This window comes from Paramisgurnus dabryanus, chromosome 16 (assembly GCF_030506205.2).
Source record: "Paramisgurnus dabryanus chromosome 16, PD_genome_1.1, whole genome shotgun sequence".
In the NCBI taxonomy this organism is placed as follows: Eukaryota; Metazoa; Chordata; class Actinopteri; order Cypriniformes; family Cobitidae; genus Paramisgurnus; species Paramisgurnus dabryanus.
Window position 1 is genome coordinate 16352739 of NC_133352.1, and position 23126 is coordinate 16375864.

Genomic DNA, 23126 nt, shown 5'->3' on the forward strand with positions numbered 1-23126 from the left:
GTGGAGGGAATGCGGTCACCAAGCATTGTCCATTTTGAGGGGTTGCTCATTGCCCTGTTCCTTAACAATGTGTTTCATACACGATCTTCCAACTTTGGAAAAGTTGTTGTTAACATAATATAACATCTGTACGCTTTCTGAGAAGTAACTTTCTTGCCAGGATGTTGTTATGTGGTTTCTTGGTGTTTTGGATGATTGCTCAATTGTAAAGAGCCAATCAAGGCTTTGATATTTTTGATAGCCTATGGCTTATGTCCTTAAATAAATGGAAACGTTTAATCGCAAGCCACACTTTTCAATAAAAATCAATAGCACCTCTTCTCAGCAAGCTGCACTATTTAGGCTATCATTTATGCCCGTAACTCAAATGGGTTAGCGGTTTAGAGGCTTTCTGGTGTGTTGAGTAACATAAACGGATCAATCATCTGATAACTGTGCAAATTGTGGTTTTGATCTTTCGTGGTTAGGTTTCTGTTTCCCCTTACAAAATATTCCCTGGTTTGGCCACACATACTGTATATTGTAACCGTTACACATGCCACAAGCCAAAGCAAACAGTGCAAGTCTGTATGTCAACCCTAGTAATTGTGACAGCCGTGTGGCTGTGTGATGTCACTCATCATTGTGCAAATGTTTTTTTCTTGTGATGTTGAAATTCATTTAACACTTATCTATTTTACGAGGTGTGTATTTTGTAATGCCAATGTGTATTTGTTTGTACAACATGCTTTCACCCCAGTGACACTGGATTTAGGGGGTGGAGCCTCAGTAATCATATATTTCTTTGTACTATTTACTTTGTGCAAATTTGCCACCTTATAAAATACCTTCAAATTCCTGTGAGTTCAGGCTGGTTTATTAAATACGTGAGTGCACATCCTTTGGAAGGATCAGTTGTGTTGCACTAAACAGCAAATCCAAAATCAAATGGTTTTGCCACTAGCTGGCACATTTTGCTTTGTGATGACAGGTTGCTGAAGTGCATTTCTGCCTGGGGAAGAGAACAACACCCAAACCCGTTCGTCTGCTTTCCTCAGGTCACACTTTATCAGTCAGCCTCACGAGCTTCCTGCCTCCCCTTGCGGAGTGGGATCCGGTGAATCAGGGTGCCTGAGCCAAAGGTTAGCATCCAGAATCCAGACAAAGGAAGAAAAGGATATGACTCATCAACCTTTTTTAACAGCCAGAAACGTCTGGTTTTTTACTTAGGCTTTGTGTCGTTAAAAAAAGACATTGTTGATGTCATCATCAGAGCTTTCTTAACATGGTTCTGTTTATTGTGTTGAAGAAGATTAAGTTTGTACTGCAGTGATACGGACATTTATGCAGGTTTCCTACAAAAATAGATTTGAAAAGTGGCAGCCTACACGCACAATTGCACTTAAGTACCTGCTATTTGAGAGTCCTTTGAGTATTGCACTTCCTTTGGGGATTTGAGACCTACAGATTGTGATGAGAGAGTTTGACCAATCATCACCCCCACCTGTCAGGCTCCGCCCCCTTCTCAGATTCTTGGAATGTGGCGGCTTTCTGTTGTGGCTGCACGCCAATTGGTCCTTGAGATTCTTGCAAGCCCAGTGTTCTCAAGTACTCTCAACCTTTGAGACGCATGCTGTAGTCAGGAAAGTGTCTTTCTTTCATGGAACGCTTTCTAAATGTTTATAGAAAGCATTCACACGGGGTCAGTCCCCAAGCAATGCCACCCTCCCAAACAAGCTTGTCCCCACCCATATAGATTTTTTCCCAGGCTCTTTCCAGTAAAGTCGAATCTTTCTTTTAAGTTGTTGCTATTTGTAGGCGCTTTAGTATAAACAAAGTTGGTTATATATTATGATTTGTGGTTCTATAATATACTCATGTGTTTTGTTCTGTAAATTGTATTTTAAACGGTGGAAAGATTTGCTTTTGTATTAATAGTTACTTTACTCTTTGTTCTGATTTGGTGGTTTTAAAGGGCAAATATTATGTTAATTTTTACAGACCATTTGTTTTAGCATGCCCAAAATGCCCCTATTTGGGTGAAAACAAAAGAGCACCGTTTTCATGTCTGTACCTTTAAATGCAAATGAGTTTCGGCTCCACACTCTCTTACAAACAGACAGCGCTTTCGGTTCAAAATAGATCTGATTCCAGTGAATACAGTCTGATGGTGCATTCACACCAGCCACAGTAGAGGCGGCAAAAATGTGCTATTCACGTGTAGTTGGACGCTTGAACATTTGAGTTTACTCGCTTCATTTGTGCGTGAAATTCTAGTCATTCAAGACATTCACGCGGAAATTTGCGTCATGGGAGGGGCTTCTGCGACTCTGCTGAGACTCTGCTCACTTCCTGTAATCACGTAATTACTACAGCAAGCTCCTGATTGGTTAACGCGGCACGGAAATCCGCAGAAGTTCAGATTTTTCAACTCGCGCGTTTCCCGCGGCAACACTCAATTCGTGGGTTCCGCGCGCACCGTGCCTACCGCGCCACAGGATGCCTAATCGCGTCTTTGCATTGACTTAACATGTAAATCCCTCGCACTTGCCGCCTCTACCGCGTCTGGTGTGAACCCTACATGAGACAATTAGGGATGTCCCGATCTCCACTAATAATACGTGGCCGATCACATTTCTGAATCGGACAGCCGATCTTATTAAAGCTATTTCATGTACTACGGCTTCTGATCAGTAAGTCCTTACCGATCTAAAATCACTGTTAGTTTGAGTCTTTTATAACATGCATTTGAAAAAGCATCACTCGTCAAACATAATTATTAAACATATTCTTTATTAGCATGAAAATACCTGAAAAGATTTGAAGAACAGCAATATAAATATATCCTTCAGCCATTTCATGGAGCTGCGTGTCATCACAGCTGTGTGTGTATTGTTCTTCGTCTACAGCGCATTTTGAGTTTCTGCACAAGAGCGCCCCCTGGCTTTTTGGATGTAGTGGCATTTCACAGTAATTCATTGAGAAACATAGCAAGCATTCTCGGCCGATCGATCGGAGAATCCCTAGAGACAATAGTATCTTCAGCCACATTAGTGCTACAGTGTGCTAACAAAAACATTTAAATTGGGTTAAATTAACCAGTCAGTCAGTGGCTGTGGGTGGGGCTTTGTTTGTGTGATGTCACATTAACCAGAGAATCAAAGTAGCATGTCTAAATAGACTGCTTTGGTTTAATGTGGATTAAAAAAAGGAGTGGGTGGATTTTTTTTCATTTTAGGGTTGTTGTGTTCACACACTGCCAACACACATTTACGTAAGGGAATTTTGCATAATATGGGCCCTTTAAGAGTCAGGGTCATAGTCTCTTCTGGAAATCTCAAAGTGACTCATCTCAACCCCCTGAAAAATGCTGTCTGCATGAAAGGCCATTAAACCCACTGCAACCATCAGCCATGCATTTTGTTCACCAAATACTTTACATTTCCATTAGTTAGTTAAAGCTGCAGTCTGTAACTTTTTGTGTCCTTAACTTACCTTACCCTGATGCAATATTAGGCTTGTAATAATGATTTATAATTTGAGTTGTCAAGTACAATGTCACAGATAATGTTAGTTTAACTCTGCAAGTAAAATTTAATTTTATGTTTCAGAGATACAGAGACAAAGTACATATTGAAGCTTTATTATGATTGAATAAGATTTAAATGTTTTGTGTAGGGTATTGCACATTTCTTATGAAACAGCATTTTTACATAGTTTATTTATTTAAGTTGTTATGTTGATTAATTTTTTTGTAAAAACAAACTATTTGCTTTTCTTTTTACGCAGATGAAAGACTGGTGTGGTCTTCACCCCTTGGCCAAAACTGCTGCTATTTTACATGCAGCCTAACTAATAAGCACCAATGCACACTATGGCAACAATCGGTCCATGCTCGGATGCAGAGGACCTGTTGGTATCTATCCACCTCGAGAGGTATCTAAACCACTTCCGTCAGGCTGGCTTTCTCCTCGCCCGAGACTTCTGTCATGTGGACAATTCAGCACTGGACAGGGTGGGAGTCACTGCCACCGGCCACAGGAAACGGATCCTCAAACTGGTCGAGCACATTCAAATGATCTGCCAGCATCAAAGGAAAGAGCCACTTGTAGATCGTTGTAATTCAGAATCTGACATTCACCGGGTGACCCCTGACAACGCAGAGCCTCTCGGCCCTTCAGGACATACTGTGACCTCCTTTGAAGCCTTTCGTAACAGCTCCGCCCCAAATCTAAGTGCACAAGTGAGGCGTTCATACTCCGAGTGCAGCACCAAAGTCATAAAGCCGGTACCAAAACCAAGAACTGTCTTCCACAAACTAAGACAAGAACAGTTTTCTTCACCAACACAAGACGACGCACAGCCTTTCCGAAAGTCCTCTCAACGTCCACATTCCTTGAAAGCTTTAGAAAGTAATAGTTTGTTTTTTACTACATCCAAAACAGACACTGTTGAATCAACATCTACTGAAACAAAGCAGGCACTTCGTGAACCAAGTTTGAGTATAACCACTTTGGTTCAAGAGTCCGGTGGACCATTACCCCCAGTACCCCCCAGGTTAAATCGAGGAGTTCCTCTTTCCACATTAAAGAGTATGTCAGACCAGGACAGACTCAGCACCTCGACTCTCTCTACCTCCCCTGACTCCCCCTGTAATTATTTGTGTTCACCCTTTACTAACACACCTGGTTCACCCCCAAGTCCCCCGTGCTCAGGGTTAGAGATGGTCTCCAATGAAATCTACTGTGGCACTTTACCAGGCACTCCACCACGCATGTCTTGGAGTCGCTCTTTACCCGTTCCCCCTCCACGGCAGGAGGTCAGCCCATCTACTGAAAATCATAGGTAAATATATATTGTTATCTTTAAGGGTTTTCAAATTGATCAGATTTAAGTGATTTTAGATTTTAGTACTTATATTTTTTGTAATGTGTGTGTTTATATATAATTAGGGTTTTCTCACAAACACTGAAACGTGCAAATAATTCTGATAAATTTATTTGCATATAATGTGAACAGTTTATTAAACATTTTCAAGTAATGCACTGAATAAATGTAATAGTTGGATTTCAATACATGGGTTTCTTCTTGATTTGGTGATTTGACAAAAATATTGTTTGTACTTCTACAGCACTTTAGAAAAGAACAATTCATTTGAAACATCTTCAAGAATGTCTGGTAGGTTTATTATTGCCACTTAATTAAAATTTTGTCAGTTTCATATTTATTTTATATTGTTTATGTTTAAAAAATAAAAGTCATTCTTAAACTTCTGAAAATTAGGGACAGATTTACTAAAAATCAGATAAATGTGATAGAGCAAAAAAAAAAAAAAAAGTGCAGATGGGAGTGGACATTTCTGTGGGGTGATTTGCTGACTAGGCACACGTTAAAGAACACAGGCGCAAAAGATTAACAATTAACCCTTGTGTGGTGTTCGGGTCTGTGGGACCCGTTTTTAATGTTTACTAAAAGAAAAATTATGCAATTAATTGTTGTTTCAACCTCAGATTCATTGGCCTTGGCTCATTTTCTATAAAGAACATAAAAATAAACAACTTTATAATGACTGTACACTGTACACCCCCCTACACATTTATATTACATATGTGGTGTTCGGGTCCACTGGACCCGGAGGTAATAAGAGAGTGAAATTTTAATATGCTATGTAACTTTACTCTGTTTTTCACTTATCTGTGACTCCTGTGAGTGCATGAGTGTGTTTGTAAATATGTTTGTACATATGTGATGGATGCATGTCAGAGTTTTGTCCTTCGGCACTTGCTGTAACATCGCAATGATACAACATGTTATATATCATGCATGAACACTTGTCTGCCCCCACTGTCCCAAACACTTTACCTTTTGTCTAACAGGAACCATTCTACATTTTACCATTATATCCCTTACAAAAAATAACCATGGTTGTATTATAGTAAAAGTGTGGTAATCATGGTAAACTGGTGTATTGATTACTATTTGTAAAACCACAAGTTACCACAAAACCTATGGTGTGTGTGTTTGTGTGTGTATGAGTGTGTGAGAGAGAGTGAGAAATAGGGAAAGTAAAATTTCATATCCAACCATTTTCATCATTTTAGGTTGTAGCCAAAAGCAACACATTGTACTTCAGTGTGTGTGGACATAAGATGGACAGGAAGACACAGTATACGTCTATAAAATGCAAGAAATGCATATGCAACACAGCTACACAGTAAAAATCTGCTTCTTATGTGTTGTGTAGGCTGGCATGAACAGGTTATGTGTTCAGTGTGGATAATGTGTTATGATACCGCATCTTTTCAGATGAGGCTTGTGCTGTGTAGACGGACACAAATGTGTACAATTTCAAACTAAGTTCAAAGGATTAAACATCAAAGTGATGAAAAACTTATTTGAGATAAAAAAGTGATGAAAATACTTATTTTAGATAAACATCTGGAGGAGAATAGAATTTTCTTCTCTTATTTCATATTATCACAAAAACGAACAGCACTTTAATCTATAAATAGTCCTATATCAGTGGTAAATGACAAATATTAACCATAAATTATGTCTATATTACTTGCAATGAGGCTAAAGTAATCATCTGTAAACAGTAATACATAAATTTGTATGACTGCATTGGTTTAAGATACTAATAATGCTCTGGGTCCACTAGACCCACAAACATTGTCTAAGTAACAGAAATATGAACACCACACAAGGGTTAAAGACATGTTTTTTGGGTCTTAAAGGGGACATATCACGAAAATAGGAATTTTCCATGTTTAAGTGCAGAGATCAACTCATTTGCATTTTAAAAAGGGACTTTCCACTTTTTTTAAATATATGCTCATTTTCCAGCTCCCCTAGAGTTAAACATTTGAATCTTACCGTTTTGGAATCCATTCAGCTGATCTCCGGGTCTGGCGCTAGCACTTTTAGCATAGCTTAGCATATTCCATTGAATCTGATTAGACCATTAGCATCGTGCAAAAAAATATATTATAAAAATTATTAAAAAAAATATTTTTCCTATTTAAAACTTGACTCTTCTGTAGTTACATCGTGTACTAAGACCAACAGAAAATTAAAAGTTGCTTTTTTCTAGGCAGATATAGTTAGGACTATAGACCCTTTGCAAACACGTGACCTAGACCACGTGACGACGCCATGCTGGACGGCAAAATCACTGACGCACTAGGTTGATTAGTAATAGACGAGCGGGATTTTTGATTAGTTTTAAACGGTTTAAATATATATTACAATAAAATACATGGCTTCTTATATTAAGGAAGTTGTTGTGCCTTTATCGGTCGAGGTAGGGCATTTGGTAGGTCCTCACAAAAAGCGCTATTTAGAGAAGTTACAGATAGCGGGACTGGATACCGACCCTTACCTTCTTCCTCCTTCAATTTTCACGGACCTCCTTAAACGCCGAGTCTGCCCGACTTCAGCCCGCATGAATTGTACCCCTATGTGGTAAACGGGATATCCCCATACACTGGTGCTGATCTTAAGGCTTTTAAAAGTCTGCAGAGCTGCCAACTTCTGAGTCCTAACCATTTGCCAATTGATAATAGTGTGGATTTTAGCTATTTCTGTGTTAAATAGTTGGAAAAGACTGCGTTAAAATGGTTCACAGTACAAATCGAATCATATTTTAGAAATTAAATTGAAATAAAAGCTTTTACTGAGTTTAAATGCCTGAGATTAGAGTCTTTACTATTATTTTATACACTTCTATTATGCTTTTCTTCTGATAAAATCTAATGAATGGGCTACTGGTCTCTGTAAAATGTATAACTGCAGATAACAGCAGCTTTGATTCAGTTTATCCACTGAGAAAGAGAAGCGTAAAGTGATGATTTGTGATAGAGGGACTGTCAAAACCAAATAAACCAAATGAGTAGTTTATATTAAACTAAAGCAACAGATAATGTGTATGTCAAGACCATATAATTATATTTCGTAAATATTATTGTTTATAGATGTCAAATATCAATTGACTTTTTTCTCTTTTATTAAAACCTGTCACCGCAAACATCACGCAGGCTTGTACTGCTTGCAAACATGCACACGCGAGTGATGGTTGATTAAAATTGCTGTTTTCTGAGGGTATCTGCGTGCGTGGAATCCGGGCAGGTCTCTGCTTTTTATCCAGACCTTGACGCTTTGTGTGTTCGACTGGTGCGGAGCAAACTGATCGGCGTATGACATCAGAGTAACGCGAGAGCAAAGGTAAAGGCGGACCCTTTTGTAACATTTCGACTTGCTCTCGCGGTACTCTGATGTACTCGCTGCCGAACTTCCTGCGCAGCGCCACATAAAGTGAAATGCTCTTTGACTCTTTGCAGCAAAGTACCAGCAACATGAGAAGTGGTGGCACGCAAAAGACAGTGAAGGTACGATAAAACATAAAAGTGTCAGTACTGCCAGCACTGGTTTAGCTACTTACATCGTGAAAATGGATGTGTGGTGTGAGAATGGGGTCAATTACGTGGGCAATGAAATTTATGGTATCACTGCAGCATTAAACAATAACATTCATGTAAAAATAATGTATTTATGCCACTTTCTGTAATGGTAGGTGCATCATAGCCACACGAAATAACCATTTTATGACCCTAACGAACACAAAAACGTACATGTTCGGTTTGCCGTCCGTCTACAACATAGCACTTCCGCCGTCCGTCATGGCGTCCATAATTTGCGCGAGTAGAGCGTGACGTCACGTGCAAGGGGTCTATACTCTCATTCTGGCATAATAATCAAGGACTTTGCTCCTGTAACATGGCTGCAGCAGGCGTAGGGATATTACGCACAGCCCGAAAATAGTCCACTGCCATTGAAAATAACCAAGAGGACTATTTTCGGGAAAGTCTTATTACGCCAGTTTCAGAGTATAGTTTCTAACCATATCTGCCTTGAAAATCGCTTTAAATTTTTCGTCGGTCTTAGTACATGATGTAACTACAGAAGAGTCAAGTTTTAAATAGGAAAAATATCGAAACTCTTTGGTTATTTTTTTTGCACGATGCTAATGGTCTAATCAGATTCAATAGATTATGCTAAGCTATGCTAAAAGTGCTAGCGCCAGACCCGGAGATCAGCTGAATGGATTCCAAAACTGTAAGAATCAAATGTTTAACTCTAGGGGAGCTGGAAAATTAGCATATTTTCAAAACAGTGGAGTGTCCCTTTAAAGGACACACCCAAAAACTTCACATGTTTGCTCACACCTACAAAGTGTCAATTTTACCATGCTATAATAAATTATCTATATGGTATTTTGAGCTAGAACATTACATACATACTCTGGGGACACCAAAGATTATTTCACATCTTCAAAAGTCTTGTGAAATGTCCCCTTTAAATAATGGCGCAAACCTTAGTAAACCACATTGCATGATTCATTGAAAATACTCTTCTCCCATACATTTTGTGTTTGAAAGGAAATAGAAATATGCAATATGTTCAGTTGCAAAAGCAAATACGTCCTTGCCTTTTCAGCATTTGCATTGGTGCATGGTGTTAGTATATCTGTCCTTTAATCTTACACAATTTTGTGTATTTAGTAAAGTTGAGAGAATTGACTGGAAAACAAGACAAAAATACAAATTATGCAAATTGAATTGGTTTATTGATTTACAAAACAAAATTGTTACAACCTTCGGTCTAACCAACACAGCACCTGCTGAGGATGACGATGAAATGATCAACCCATACTGTGAAACAGTTTTTCAAAGCAGGAGACAATATCCACATTCAGAGGTAAGAGAGACTATAAATACAGGACGAGTCTTTACTACAAATACCTTGTGGTGGAAAGTGTATTCATGGTTGAATATGTTTAGGTTGAGAGGACCAAAATGGAGGAAACTACAAATGATGATAAACTGAAGGATGGGTAAGTTAATGTGTATCCTGCTTAAACAAAGCAAAATCTTTAGCTGTTTCCAGTGTCACATCCTAAAATAAGTCAGAAGTGTATTAATAGCTGCCTCTGGGTTGAAGTTACATCACTTTTTCAGTCTGTAGCGTAATGTCTGATTTGTAGTGAAATAATGAAGTATAGGATATATTTAGCAAAACCTCTTGTGAATCATACTTGTGTTTTAAGGAGTTATTTCACCAAAACATTAAACACATTAAACACCGTTCTATGACTTAAATGCAATTCAAGTTTCATATGGACTATTTTTATGTTATTTTTGAATACAGATTAACATCTTTCCTTACTTTTTTTTAAAAGATGTATGTGAAAGTGCAGCTCAGAGATGCCAAGCTTCTTCATTTATATTTCACATTAGCAAGTTCCAAAGGTTTAGATTGATATTAGGAAATGGTGAACATTTTCATTTTATGGTGGTGATGCTTAGTTATGGCCTTTAAGTTCACAGTTACACCGGCCCACCTTTTCCCATAATCCACCCTTTCCTGCTCCCACAGGCAACAAAATCATTCATGGCTGAAGCGTCTTGATTCTCCAGGCTACTGTACGGTGGGTCAGCCTGCCCCATCAGCCCATTCGTTTTCTCTTCCTTCAACCTTCTACTCTAATGAAGCGGATGAAGACCACATGATCTCTCCATACGCCAGCTTCACCTCACTGTCCGAGCGGGCGGCACCCATTCTGAGCGGCTGGTTGGACAAACTCTCTCCCCAAGGGTACGCCTCAGCCGGGCTGCTCATCTTCTCTCGCCTTCGCGTTTCCTGCTGTCTCCTTACAGACTGTTTCTGCCCTCTGTCTGTCCTCTCTAGACGGTTTGTCCTTCTTCATGTATTTGTATCCTGCTTTTGTTATTGTCCTCTGTTTGTCATCCACCAGTGTCTAGATTCACTTCCTTCTCCTTTACGTTCAGACAGAACTTGCAACACTGTTGCACGGGCAATATTATTAATATTTAGGAAAATAATATGACAAAATACACTTTAGTTAAAGATGCATCATTACTAAATGTTTTCAGACATTTATGATGTTGCTTCTCTTAATTCCTCTTCTTAAAACTTTATGAATTTTATGATTTTGTAAGGATAATAATCGTAGATTTTATACATTAGATGCTGTATTGTTAGATATTTGTCTTGGAAAATTAGTCAAATAAAAATGGTTTAAACTTGAAACTTTTGTTTTGTAGAAACTATGTGTTCCAGAAGCGATACGTGAAGTTTGATGGGAAAAACTTGATGTACTACGGTAGTGAAAAGGTGATTGTACACAAACAAACTCATTGCCATCATGACATTACCGGAGATCATATAACTTTATCTTTGTTTGTTGTTCCCTGTGATTCATTTACAAGTTTTTGCATCATACAAATAAAAATGTAGTTTTTCATGCACTCACACGTATTGTAAATTTACTGCTGGGTCAAATATAGTTTTTGTGATAGAGTCCTATCACTGTTTATAAGTCCCAGACAACAGGTTTAAATGCTTGCAAGGTCAAAAAACACTGTAATGTTCTCAAAATATAAATTTAAAATTAAGATTCAATCCATAAAACGACTTGTTTCAGCGATTCAGACGACTCCCTAGTTTAGAAGCCAATAAATTTATTAATCGTGCACATTTTGGTTCAACTACTTTGCACATTGTTTACATTGATGGACAGCTACATGACACACTGCAATACAGGTCATTTTTGATTGTGGATCTGTGTGACTCTTTAAAATACAGTCTCTTTCATTTGTGACTGATTCATAAAACAATCCATTCTGAAATGTGCTACACCTTGTCAGAGATCAAGGTAAAGAATGGAAAAAGATGCGCTTTAAATGTTTTATTTAGGTATAGATATGTGAGTACCAAAATATATCTTTGTAATGTGTTTTGAGGTACTAATATGCACCGTCTAGGTACAAAAGTGTACGTTTTGAAGGCATCACCCCAGTGACAGCTTTTGGATCTTTTATACTGTTAAGGTTTAACAAAAAATAATAATTCCTTACTAAAATTGTTTACATATTTGTTTGTAACAAGAGTTACAGGTGCTATAAAGCCAAAAAGAGCACAAATATTCCTATATTTTACATGTATCATTAGCTATCCCTTTTCTGTATTAGCTTACAATGACTTGAACTATGAATAGGCCATTGATGTTTAAATGTGGGTGGTCATGTGTTGACATCAGACATCCAGGGATTTCAGAATAAGACGTTTCTTCATCCTACTTTCCTCTGGGCGGGGAGGTTTTACATCTGTGATATTTCTTTTTAAGCACCTTTAATTAGTTTGAAGACCTTTAAAATTCTTAACAACTCCTACGATGTGGTGTTTATCTGCCGAGGTCACATATGCTACTACATTCCTAACCCAAATGGTCTTTTCTCTCAGGACGTTTATCCCAAAGGTGTGATTCCTGTAGCTGCCATACAGATGGCCCGCTTAGCCAAAGACAACAAATTTGAGGTCGTGACGAATCACAGGACATTTGTCTTTCGTGCTGAAAGTGATGGTAAACGTTGCATTTTAACAGCTTTCTGTTGTGGACTCGAGCAGTGTTGTCTCAAAATACTGAAGCTATAACATTGACTAACTACTAAATATGTCTCCTTGCAGTCCAGAGGAGCAAATGGTGCAGCACTTTGCAGGAGCGAGTCAAGGAGCAGCTGGTTTTCGGTCGCCCACGTTTTGGCCCTGGCAGTCACTGCCAAAAGAGCGGCTTCCTGGAGCTCAAAGGAACCAAGTCAAAGATTTACACTGCCATTATAATGGAGCAGATCTGGCTGTACAAGAGCGAACAGGTGATTGGTTAATCCTGTTATAACCATACTGCTCTTGATTTTGATCTGTTTTTATTCCTATGCAGTCTAATGTAGTTTTGTTTTTGGAGTGTCAGAATAAAATATTTATAACTTCCTGTAGCATAATAGTCACTAATACTCCTAAAAGACCTGTATTGTTTTGCCTAATGGGCTTTAATGATCCATTCTGCCTTTAAGTGACTTTGTGGTTTGTGCCCCTACAGTGCTTTAAGAACGGGATTGGAATTACGGTAATTGAGGCCAGAGGTGCTACAATTCGTGACGGGAAGGGCAAGAGCTTTGATCTCATTACACCTTATAAAACCTTCAGGTAAAAAAGTCACGCTATGCTTGTTCAAGTCTAAATATACATCTTGTGTCTTAAAGGGCCGATATTATGCCCTTTTTTACAAGAAGTCTCAGGTGTGCCTATGTGTCTGTAAAGTTTCAGCTCAAAATACCCCTTTATTATAGCATGTCCAAAATGCCCCTATTCGGGCAGGAGCAGAAAAGTGCTTTTTCATGTGTGTACCTTTTAACTCTTTCACCGCCAGCGTTTTTAAAAAAAGTTGCCAGCCAGCGCCAGCGTTTTTCATGATTTTCACCAAAGTTTAATGCCTTCCAGAAAATGCTCTTCTTTAAATAAATAAACATACAATATACCAAATGAAAGAACAGACCCTCTGCTTTCAAACTAAAAAAACTGTTTCATCCTACCTTTAGTGGTTCTTTTGCAATCAGCTTTTGAATATGGGTAGGTTTTTGCAAAAACACCATATTTTGAGCAAAAAGCAAAAATAATTCCATATTTGTGACGGACTTTTCATAGAGATCCCATTCAGAGCGATCTTTAAAACAGACACGGACATGCAGCAGCTTGCCATAGGGCAATACTTCCGGTTTTAAAAAGTTGCGGAAGGGCGCCACCTGGTGGATAATAGCGGTATTGCGGAAAGACGGAAAATCTCGTCATTGGCGGGGAAGCGTTTTCTCTTAATTGACGAGATATCTCGTCAATGGCGGGGAAAGAGTTAAATGCAAATGGACTACTGCTTTCGGTTAAAATAGATTCGATTCTTTTGGGTAAAGTTAACCAGTCAATTAGTAGCTGTGGGTGGGGCTTTGTTAGTCTGACATCACATAAAGAAGAGAATCAAAACAGCCAGTCTAATGAGACTGCTTTGGTTTAATGGGGATTAAAAAAGAAGGACTGGGTGGATTTTTTTAAATTTTAGGGTTGTTGTTTATTTTAGAAAATGTCTTATTTCTTTTTGCTGCTTAACAGTAAAGTTACGGGGTCTACGTCCTTCAAGCCCAAAAAATGTGCACATATCCTTCCCCAAAGAAATCCAAACGGCTCCAGGATGATAAACAAAGGTCTTCTGAGGGTAATCCGCGCGGTGTTGTTGTAAAAAATATCCATATTTAAAACTTTATAAACAAAAATAACTAATTCCGGTAGCGCCGCCATCTTAGACTCCTCTATATTCAGGAGAGAGTATTAGCGTAGTGTACGCACTTTTCTTAGTGACGTATGACAAATTCGAAGGGCGGGGGCACAGAGCAGCAGCAGAGATACCCCCGTAAGCTGCGTAAGCTCTCATCTTGAATGCGGACGTGACTAAGATGGCGGCATTACCGGAAGCAAGTTATTTTCGTTTTTAAAGTTTTAAATGTTGATAGTTCTACAACAAAACTGTGTGGATTACCCTCAGAAGGCCTTTGTTTATCATCGAAGAGCCGTTTGCATTTATTTTGTGAAGGATGAATACACAGTTTTTGGCCCCATAAGTTCACATTTGGTTAACTGAAAGATCAAAAACATTTTCTAAAATAACTGAAAATGTGTTTGTCTTAAAAACGATGGACATATGCATCTCGGACGGCTTCGGGGTGAGTAAATCACGGGTTTAATATCATTTTTAGCCGAACTATCCCTTTAAATAGCATTGTTTTACTCTTGTAAAGATGCTTGGTGACAATTATTTTGTGTTAAACTGATGACTCTAAAGTTGTTCAAAAGAGTTTTGCACACCCCAAATTATTAATCACCACTGAATATCTGAATTTAGAGAGTGAGGTGTACTAATTTCTATAGGGCTGCATGATATTGAAGGAAAATGCCATATGCGATAGTTTGCTAAATGATGCGATATACAAAACTGCTTTAAGTTTGTAAAATTGGTTTGAAAAATAGTAAAATATATATAAAAACTGTAAATTAACGTTTCACGTAGTTTCTGGGCAAAGAAAGCATCACTTTCTCTGTTTAACCAGTCTCACTGCTATCTGCATTGACCTAAAACTCTAACTATGCATAACTTTTGGAATTATTTAAACCATTTAGTTATTGCAAATCATTGTGTTACAGTATGTGTATTGCAAATTTTTGAAATTCCATGAATTCCGAGAAATCTTGCAGCCTTACAGGAAAACACTACCGTTTTTCAATATTTTACTATGTTCTTACCTCAGACGAATTAATACATACTGGTACCTATGTTTTTTCAATACGTGCGCTTCATCTTTGCACAACTCTTCGTGAATGTGTTAGCATTTAGCCTAGACCCATTCATTCCTTAGGATCCAAACAGGGATGAATTTAGAAGCCACCAAACACTTCCAAGTTTTCCCTATTTAAAGACGATTAAGTATGGTGGCACAAAATAAAACATGGGGATTTTTTAAGCAGACAAAAAATGGAAACTCTATTGTATGGCAGAAGGGCACTTAGTTTGCAGCACTAAGTTGAGGTAAGAACACAGTAAAATATTGAAAATCGGTGGTGTTTTCCTTTAATTTCTATATATACGGACATATATAGTTGTGGATATGTTAATTTTAACCCCAAACCTTTATTAAACCAACTACAAATATTATGTTAAGAACAATAAACAAGCCATGAAGTGGTTCTTACAAAGACTTGACTCTATTGCAGCTTTACAGCGGATTCAGATCGAGAGAAGAGGGACTGGATGGAGGCGATGCAGGAATCTATAGCAGAAACCTTATCTGATTATGAGGTGGCTGAGAAGATCTGGTCTAACAGATCCAACAAGATCTGTGCCGACTGTAAAGCCATCAATCCAGACTGGGCGTCCATCAATCTCTGTGTGGTCATCTGCAAGAACTGCGCAGGTGTGTGTATGTGAGACTATGGTTGGCAGCGTGAAGAGGATCTTGTTGGCTTGATGGCTTATTTGTCATTGTCACCTTAACCATTTGAACTTTTAACCTTTTCTATATAATAAAGCTGTCATTTGTTCTTATCTTTCATTTATTGTGGTAAAAACTAATGTTAAATATAACTAATTTTATTACTAAAAATATCACATTTTATTATAATATTTAGCTTCTCACATTTTGTGTTTTGTTTTTCATATATCATGTTTTAAAGAGTGTACACTGTTTTTGGAAAGTGTCGCGTAATGGCAGTGCAGCATCTTGGATTGGTGCAGATGGTGTTTATAGTTCCTAAGTTCATTGAAGAGTTCAAGAGAGGTCCAGCATGTCGTACTGTGTATGCTACAGATAAAAGTGTCTCAGACGCACCATATCAGGAAGTCATTGTGGGCCAAATAGAGTGAATGAAGAGTGATGTGATGCCTCTTTTGTTCTGTTTGCCTGCAGGCCAGCACAGAGGTCTTGGCACAATGGTGTCGAAAGTGCAGAGTCTGAAACTAGACACCAGCGTGTGGAGCAATGAGATCGTTCAGGTATGGGTGACTGCGAGTCGAGAGGGGTTTGCGTAAAAAGATCCTGATATACCGGCCGGTGATTTTGCCACATTTTGTTTTTAAATCAGTGACAAATGAGGTCAACTTGAACCCTCGATCTTGTGTGTTGTAGCTCTTTATAATGCTCGGCAATGACAGAGCCAATGAATTCTGGGCGGCCAGACTTTCTGTGACTGAGGAGCTGGACTGTGATGCCTCCCCTGAACAACGGAGGGAATTTATCATCCACAAGTATCGGGAGGGAAGATACCGCCACCCACATCCCAGTTTTAGCACCCAAGAGGAGCTTCTTAAGGTAAAAGATAGAACATTGTGTAGTCAGTAGATGTATGTGTCTTAAATGTGCAGTGCTGTAGTTAATTTTTTTTGTCATTATTTACACATTCTCATGCTGATAGCTTTCTTTCTTTTCGGAAACAAAAAGCTGAATTTTTAAAAACAGGGTTGTTTTGGGGTTTCTGGTTACATTGGGTGTGGATATTGACTACCTCTTCTGAAGCTTCAAAAGAATGCAAAAGCATCATACAAAAGCAGATTATGGGCCCTATCTTGCACCCAGCGCAATTGACTTTGTCAGTGACGCATGTATCATTCGTATTTTGCGCCGGCGCACAGCTGGGTTTTTCCCTCCACAGATGCACGTCAGCAAACTAGGGAATGAACTTGCGCTCCCTGGGCGGTTCAGCGCAAAAAGGAGGCGTGTTGCGGCGCAAACCATCTCTTATGCTATTTTGCAGTTTCAAAAAACAATTGCGCTACTAACCAAAAAAAACTAGTCTAAAGTCAGTGGCGCGTTGCGCGTGGTTCATTATGCTATTTTAAGGGCGCATGCTTGACCATAATGTATAGCGTGCACAACGCGCATACACTTTGCTTATCTAATCTACACAGATGCAACAGTTATTTTTGCAAATCATAAATTGTTACACTTAAAAATATTAATACACGAGATAAGGGGAATCATAGTGGTGAGCATTGTGGTGATAGTTTTTATTTATTCTCATGCAAATAACGATTAAAATATTTTCATAACTTTGTTGTGTGGCTGTATTACGTTTATTTTATGTAAATAATAGTTACAATGTTTTCATAAGAAACCTTAATGTATATGAACTTGATTTGTAAGAGTACTTTGGGGTTGGACCTTGCTTGCGTTTCTTGGGTCCGATTTCAAAGCCCCCAAACCCTTTCAGCGGTGAGGGTGGACGCAGCGATGTCCTCTGCTGGCGTCAAGTCCTGAGGCAGATCCACCTCCCGTTACACGGCGTGCCCGATTTATGCTGGCAAGCGTGGGATTCCCTCGTACAAGGACGTCGGTCTCCTCGGCTGTGAACCGCTCCTGGCGTGCGCCTGGTAAATCCGTCATAATAATAGCAACCCGCCATGGAACTTGCGCCCTTGCGTTTAAAGGGAATGTTGGCTAGCGTTCTGATTGGTTTATTTGACGTTACGCCCAAACCACACCTATGAATAATGAACCTACTTCAGACCAACCCCTTATTGATTTGCGCCCGGCGCAAGAGTTATTTCTCACGCCGGGAAAATAGCAACAGCGCCCAAGATCCGCCCACAAACTCACTTGCGCGTTGCGCTTCGCACTTGCGTTTCAGATCGTTAAAATAGAGCCCTAAGTGTCTCGTGTCATATATTTCAGGTGTCCTTAAGGCATACAAAGGGGGTTTTGGTGAAAAACAAACTGAAATATAATCTATTATTGATGAAAGTTTTGACTTGTGCCTCACTTTTTGGGTTCTGTGTTTTGTTAGTTTCTGTAGCTCAGTTGGTAGAGCAGTGCAAAAGATTGAGGGTTCGATTTCTAGGGAACACGCTCGCTGATAAAACAATGTATAGATTAAATGGATAGATTTATCCAAAGTGACTAAAAGTGTCGGCTAAATGTTTAAATGTAATGTAATGGTTTTTGAAGAGCAAAGCAAGCCATCGAGTGTTTAAAAAATAACGTTTTAATGTTTGGATAAACTAATCCTTTAAACATTTAAAAACCTATGACTATACTAATAAAAAAATTACTATAAAATGTTTGTAGATATTTAGGAAACATACTAAGTTCACGTATCTGTTTCTCTGAAAAAACAATGCTGTAGTTAGTTACTTTTTGAAATGCGCCTGATGTGTCGACATCTGTTTTTGTTTTGGTCTATGTGATCCTGTCCACTACCAGTTTACCCAATAGCGTATTTCGACAGCTCGGTTGCCAGTTATCACAATTTCTTAAACGAGACCGGAATGACCTATAAATGCAACCTCCGAAATAAGTTGCAGATTGAGTTATATAAAAACACAAGTGGGTTTGTAATTTACAGACAACAAAATACATTGCAAACATAAAACTGAGCACTTAAACTATGCTTTCCCTTCTCAGCTGCGCTCCTGTATGTGTCTGGCAACCTGAGAGAGGGGGCATGGAAAAATGTATTTTCGTCGTATTAAAATTTACCAAGTTATGTTGCACACAGCTCCTTTAACTCTATTGGTCAGATTGAGGATGTAAAATGTTCATGTAAAGACTAATACTGACTTCAAAATTAAAATAAAATTATAGTGAAATAATAAGTCTCCTTTTAAAAGTTTTTACATTTTAGTGATGTTTAACCCAGAGTTGAATGAGTTTAAAGAAACAGTATGTAGGATTGTGGCCAAAACTGGTATTGCAATCACAAAACTTGTGGCTAAAACTGGTACTGCAATCACATGTCACTGTTCCTTTAAGATAAAAATTGTGATAGAATGAAATCAGCAATAGAAAAATGTGGAACATTTTATTTACAGAAATGTATTCTTTTTAATTTTAACATTTAACTCTCTAGGAATTGCTTTTTTTACATTAACCCTCATAAACCCCCGATTTTCTTGTTTACATTAGAGGTCCGCGGGGGTGAAAATGACCCCAGAAATTGAAAGAGTCATTACAAAAAAATATATACATTTTTAATGATACATATATTATATCTTTTTTTTAATTCCCATCTATACATTAATGTTGTGTTCTGGGGATATGAAGTACTTGTGTATACCACAAAATTATTCAACTACACCATTAGCTTGCATATAAATATCAAATTTTTATGAAAAATTCACATAAATTATGATCTATATTTGATCTAGATGTTATGTGTTGAATTCGGCCATTTGCTGGTTAGAAAAAAAACATAAAAGAATTACAGTTTAGGAAATAAATCATTTTAACTAGGGCTGTGCTGGTTAATCATGCAAATGCGCGTTTTCTCAATGAATGAATTTGAATGAATTACGGTGAAATACCGCCACATCCAAAAGCCAGAGGGCGCTCTCGTGCAGAAACGCCATTTGTGCCACAGAAGTAGCATACCAAACGCTATACCAGGAAATGTCTAAAGGATTATTTATATCGCTGTTCTTCAGATTGTTTCAGGTGTTTTCATAATAATACAAATATTTTGAATAATTGTGTTTGGCGAGTGTTGCTTTTTTAAATGCACGTTATAAACGACTCAAACTCATAATGATTTTAGTTATTATTTTTTGGGCCATTTTTGCCTTTATTTGATAGAAAGTAATTTCAGAGATGACAGGAAAGTATAGGGTGAAGAGCGGGGTATGGGATTGGCAAAGGACCTTGAGCCGGGATTCGAACTCGGGTCGCCAGAAGTGCGTATGCACCATGTGTCGGAGCACCGTCCACTACACCATCGGCTCCGACAACTCATAATGATTTTAGATTGATAAAGACTTCCTAATAATAATAATAATAATAATAACTTTATTTTATATAGCGCCTTTAAAAGCAGTATCTCAAAGCGCTTCACATAAAAAGAGAAGAAATTAAAAGGAGCACATAACATGACAGGTATTAAAACTTAACATACAAAGGTAAAAGCCAAATAACAACAAACAAAGTTATCACCGAAAAGCTACTCTAAAAAAGTATGTTTTAAGGTGGGATTTAAAAATACCCAGGGATTCTGCATTCCTAATCTCTGAGGGCAAAGAATTCCACAATTTAGGAGCCACACAAGTAAAAGCCCGATCACCCATAGTTTTTAGGCGTGTTGTTTTGACAGTTAAAAGACCAGCTTCAGACGAGCGTAGAGCACGTGTAGGAGTGTAAGGGATTAAAAGCTCACGCAGATATTGGGGAGCCAGATTGTTTAGGGCCTTATAGGTAAGCAAAAGGATTTTAAAATCAATACGAAAACTGACAGGGAGCCAGTGCAATTCCTCTAGGGTAGGTGTAATGTGCTCCCTTGTACTGGTCCCAGTCAGAATTCTAGCAGCAGAATTTTGTACCAACTGTAGTTTGTTTAGGGTAGCTTTAGGAACTCCAGCCAGCAAGGCATTACAGTAGTCAATACGTGAAAAGACAAAAGTGTTGATTAACTTTTCAGCCACAGGGAAAGTCAGCATAGGACGCAGTTTGGCAATGTTTCTAAGATGGAAAAATGATGTTTTAACAGTATTACGAACATGAGCATCAAATGTTAAATTGGCATCAAAAATCACCCCCAAATTTTTTAATTTAGTTTGGAATTGCAAAGCAGAGCCATCCACACATAATGTTATGGACTCTGCTTTGCGCAACTGATGAGGTGAACCAACAAGCATCACTTCTGTCTTGTCACTATTCAGACACAAAAAATTGTCAGACATCCATTTCTTAATATCAATAAGACATTGAGAAAGAAAAGACACAGTCATAGTGGTATCAGGTTTTGAATGTATGTAAATCTGAGTATCATCGGCATAAAAGTGATAGTTAAGACCAAGTGACTTTAAAAGCTGGCCAAGTGGGAAAATGTAAATATTAAAAAGCAATGGGCCCAAGACTGATCCTTGAGGAACACCCGATTGCACCATACCAACCTCAGACTTGCAGTCACCCATCACAACAAACTGCTTTCGATCAGAAAGGTAGGACTTAAACCAGTTCAATGACGAATCACAAATGCCAAATATAGTCTCTAACCGTGTGATTAAAATAGAATGATCTAAAGTGTCAAAAGCGGCACTAAGATCAAGAAGAATCAGAATAGATAAACAGCCAGAATCAGAAGCCATCAACAAGTCATTAGTAACCTTAACTAACGCTGTTTCCGTACTGTGGAGTTTACGGAATCCAGACTGAAGTGGCTCAAAAAGATTGTTAGTGGAAAGATGAGAAAGCAGTTGGGAAGCCACTGTTTGTTCTAGAATTTTGGCTAGGAATGGCAGATTAGAAATTGGACGAAAATTATTAGGATTATCAAAGTTCATGTTGTTAGTTTTAGGTACTGGGGTGACAGCAGCAATTTTAAGTGCTGCTGGCACAACACCAGTACACAGTGAGCCATTGATGATTGTCAAAACAACATGAGAGAGGGAGTCAAAACATGATTTAAAAAGACAAGATGGTATTGGATCAACTCTGGAAGTCGAGGCTTTTAGTTTTGAAACCACATTGCATAGTGATTGGGAGTCATAAACAGCAAAATTAGATAATCTGGTCATAGAGCCGTAGTACACACACAAGCTGTGCATGAAACACAGAATCGGAGCCTTGCGATTCAGTATCGATTTCAAGCAGGTCTTTTTAATGGGGAACACAATGTATCAGCACAGCCCTAATTTTAACCAACAGATGCCCATAGAGACCCATTCATTTAACTGGATGTGGCCAACTGCTCACATCACTACTTTAGTGATACATTATGTGAATGTATGTGTATATAAACATGATAAAGGACATTAAATATTAATAACAAATAAATAAAACAAATAAATATCATTTCAAATAGAATAGTAGAATAGCATTTCCCATTCATTTTCAATTGGGGTCATTTTGACCCCACTTTTGTAAAAAAAAATTTACATCTTCAGAACAATCGAATCAAGCCCAGTTTTTTTTACATGATGAATATAAAGTCACAGAAAAGAAAAGTCACAAACTCTTATTCCACTGAGATGAAGGGAACCACTTTTTTAACTAAAGAAAAGTTTTGAACTCAAGAGACTTATAAGGGTTAACTTAAAAAATAATGGAACGACCATAGAAATTCAGCAGTTTCAAAGTAGTTTCCTAATAGACTGCTGTGACGGAAATACAAAGCCTTTTGCGCAAATAACAGTGAGGTCATGTTATTGTCAACGCCACTTGACAGCAACAAATATGTTTCCTCTTGCACTCCTGCAGTATGATATTTTGCAATACTTAAATACTGAACCGCTGTCCATTTCTACCTTAGCTTTAAAAGACAACTTTAAGTTCAGCCTGTACTTGGGCAGCAAAGGACATCTTTTCTTAAAATAGCCAGCTCTATCATTTGTGCATTCAGCTTACCTATGTATCCGCAGAACAAGCCAATGGGTGTGCTTTGAATTGTAAATAATTAAGAAACAAAGCACTGTGGTGAATAAATGGATTTTTGTAAGATTAAGTTCACAGTGTCCTTTGGCTAAAAGTGCTGTATGTGTGTAATCACCCGGCAGACCTTGTGCACGGCGGTGACCGAGCAGAACTTGCTGAAAACCGTCACTCAGATTTTCGCTGAAGCAGAGGCGGTGAGACTCTCCAACGCTAATGGAAACGACAAACGTGTGTCTCCACATTACTCATACACACAGTCTGCAGGTACAAACACAAGATCACAGACAACAGTATTGTAGGCCAGCACCATCTTTGTTGTTTAAGCAAAGTTTTAATAAC

General features: G+C 38.3%; 1 protein-coding gene across 5 annotated transcripts in view; it reads left to right on the forward strand.

The window, feature by feature from the left end:
- The window catches only part of arap3 (ArfGAP with RhoGAP domain, ankyrin repeat and PH domain 3), a 45739-nt gene that overhangs the window by 7783 nt on the left and 14830 nt on the right, over positions 1-23126 (forward strand). For 2 of the 5 annotated variants that reach the window (XM_073812065.1, XM_073812067.1), the window contains exons 2-14: positions 3769-4824; positions 5111-5157; positions 9653-9735; positions 9819-9871; positions 10414-10728; positions 11103-11172; positions 12301-12421; positions 12526-12710; positions 12935-13041; positions 15649-15848; positions 16341-16426; positions 16560-16742; positions 22910-23051. In XM_073812065.1, the coding sequence (XP_073668166.1) occupies positions 3845-4824; positions 5111-5157; positions 9653-9735; positions 9819-9871; positions 10414-10728; positions 11103-11172; positions 12301-12421; positions 12526-12710; positions 12935-13041; positions 15649-15848; positions 16341-16426; positions 16560-16742; positions 22910-23051 (2572 nt within the window). In that variant the 5' untranslated portion in view covers positions 3769-3844. Of the gene's footprint in view, positions 1-1104; positions 1122-3768; positions 4825-5110; positions 5158-9652; positions 9736-9818; positions 9872-10413; positions 10729-11102; positions 11173-12300; positions 12422-12525; positions 12711-12934; positions 13042-15648; positions 15849-16340; positions 16427-16559; positions 16743-22909; positions 23052-23126 lie in introns of those variants that run through there. The other 3 variants (XM_065266461.2, XM_065266462.2, XM_073812066.1) reach the window with 2 other exon arrangements.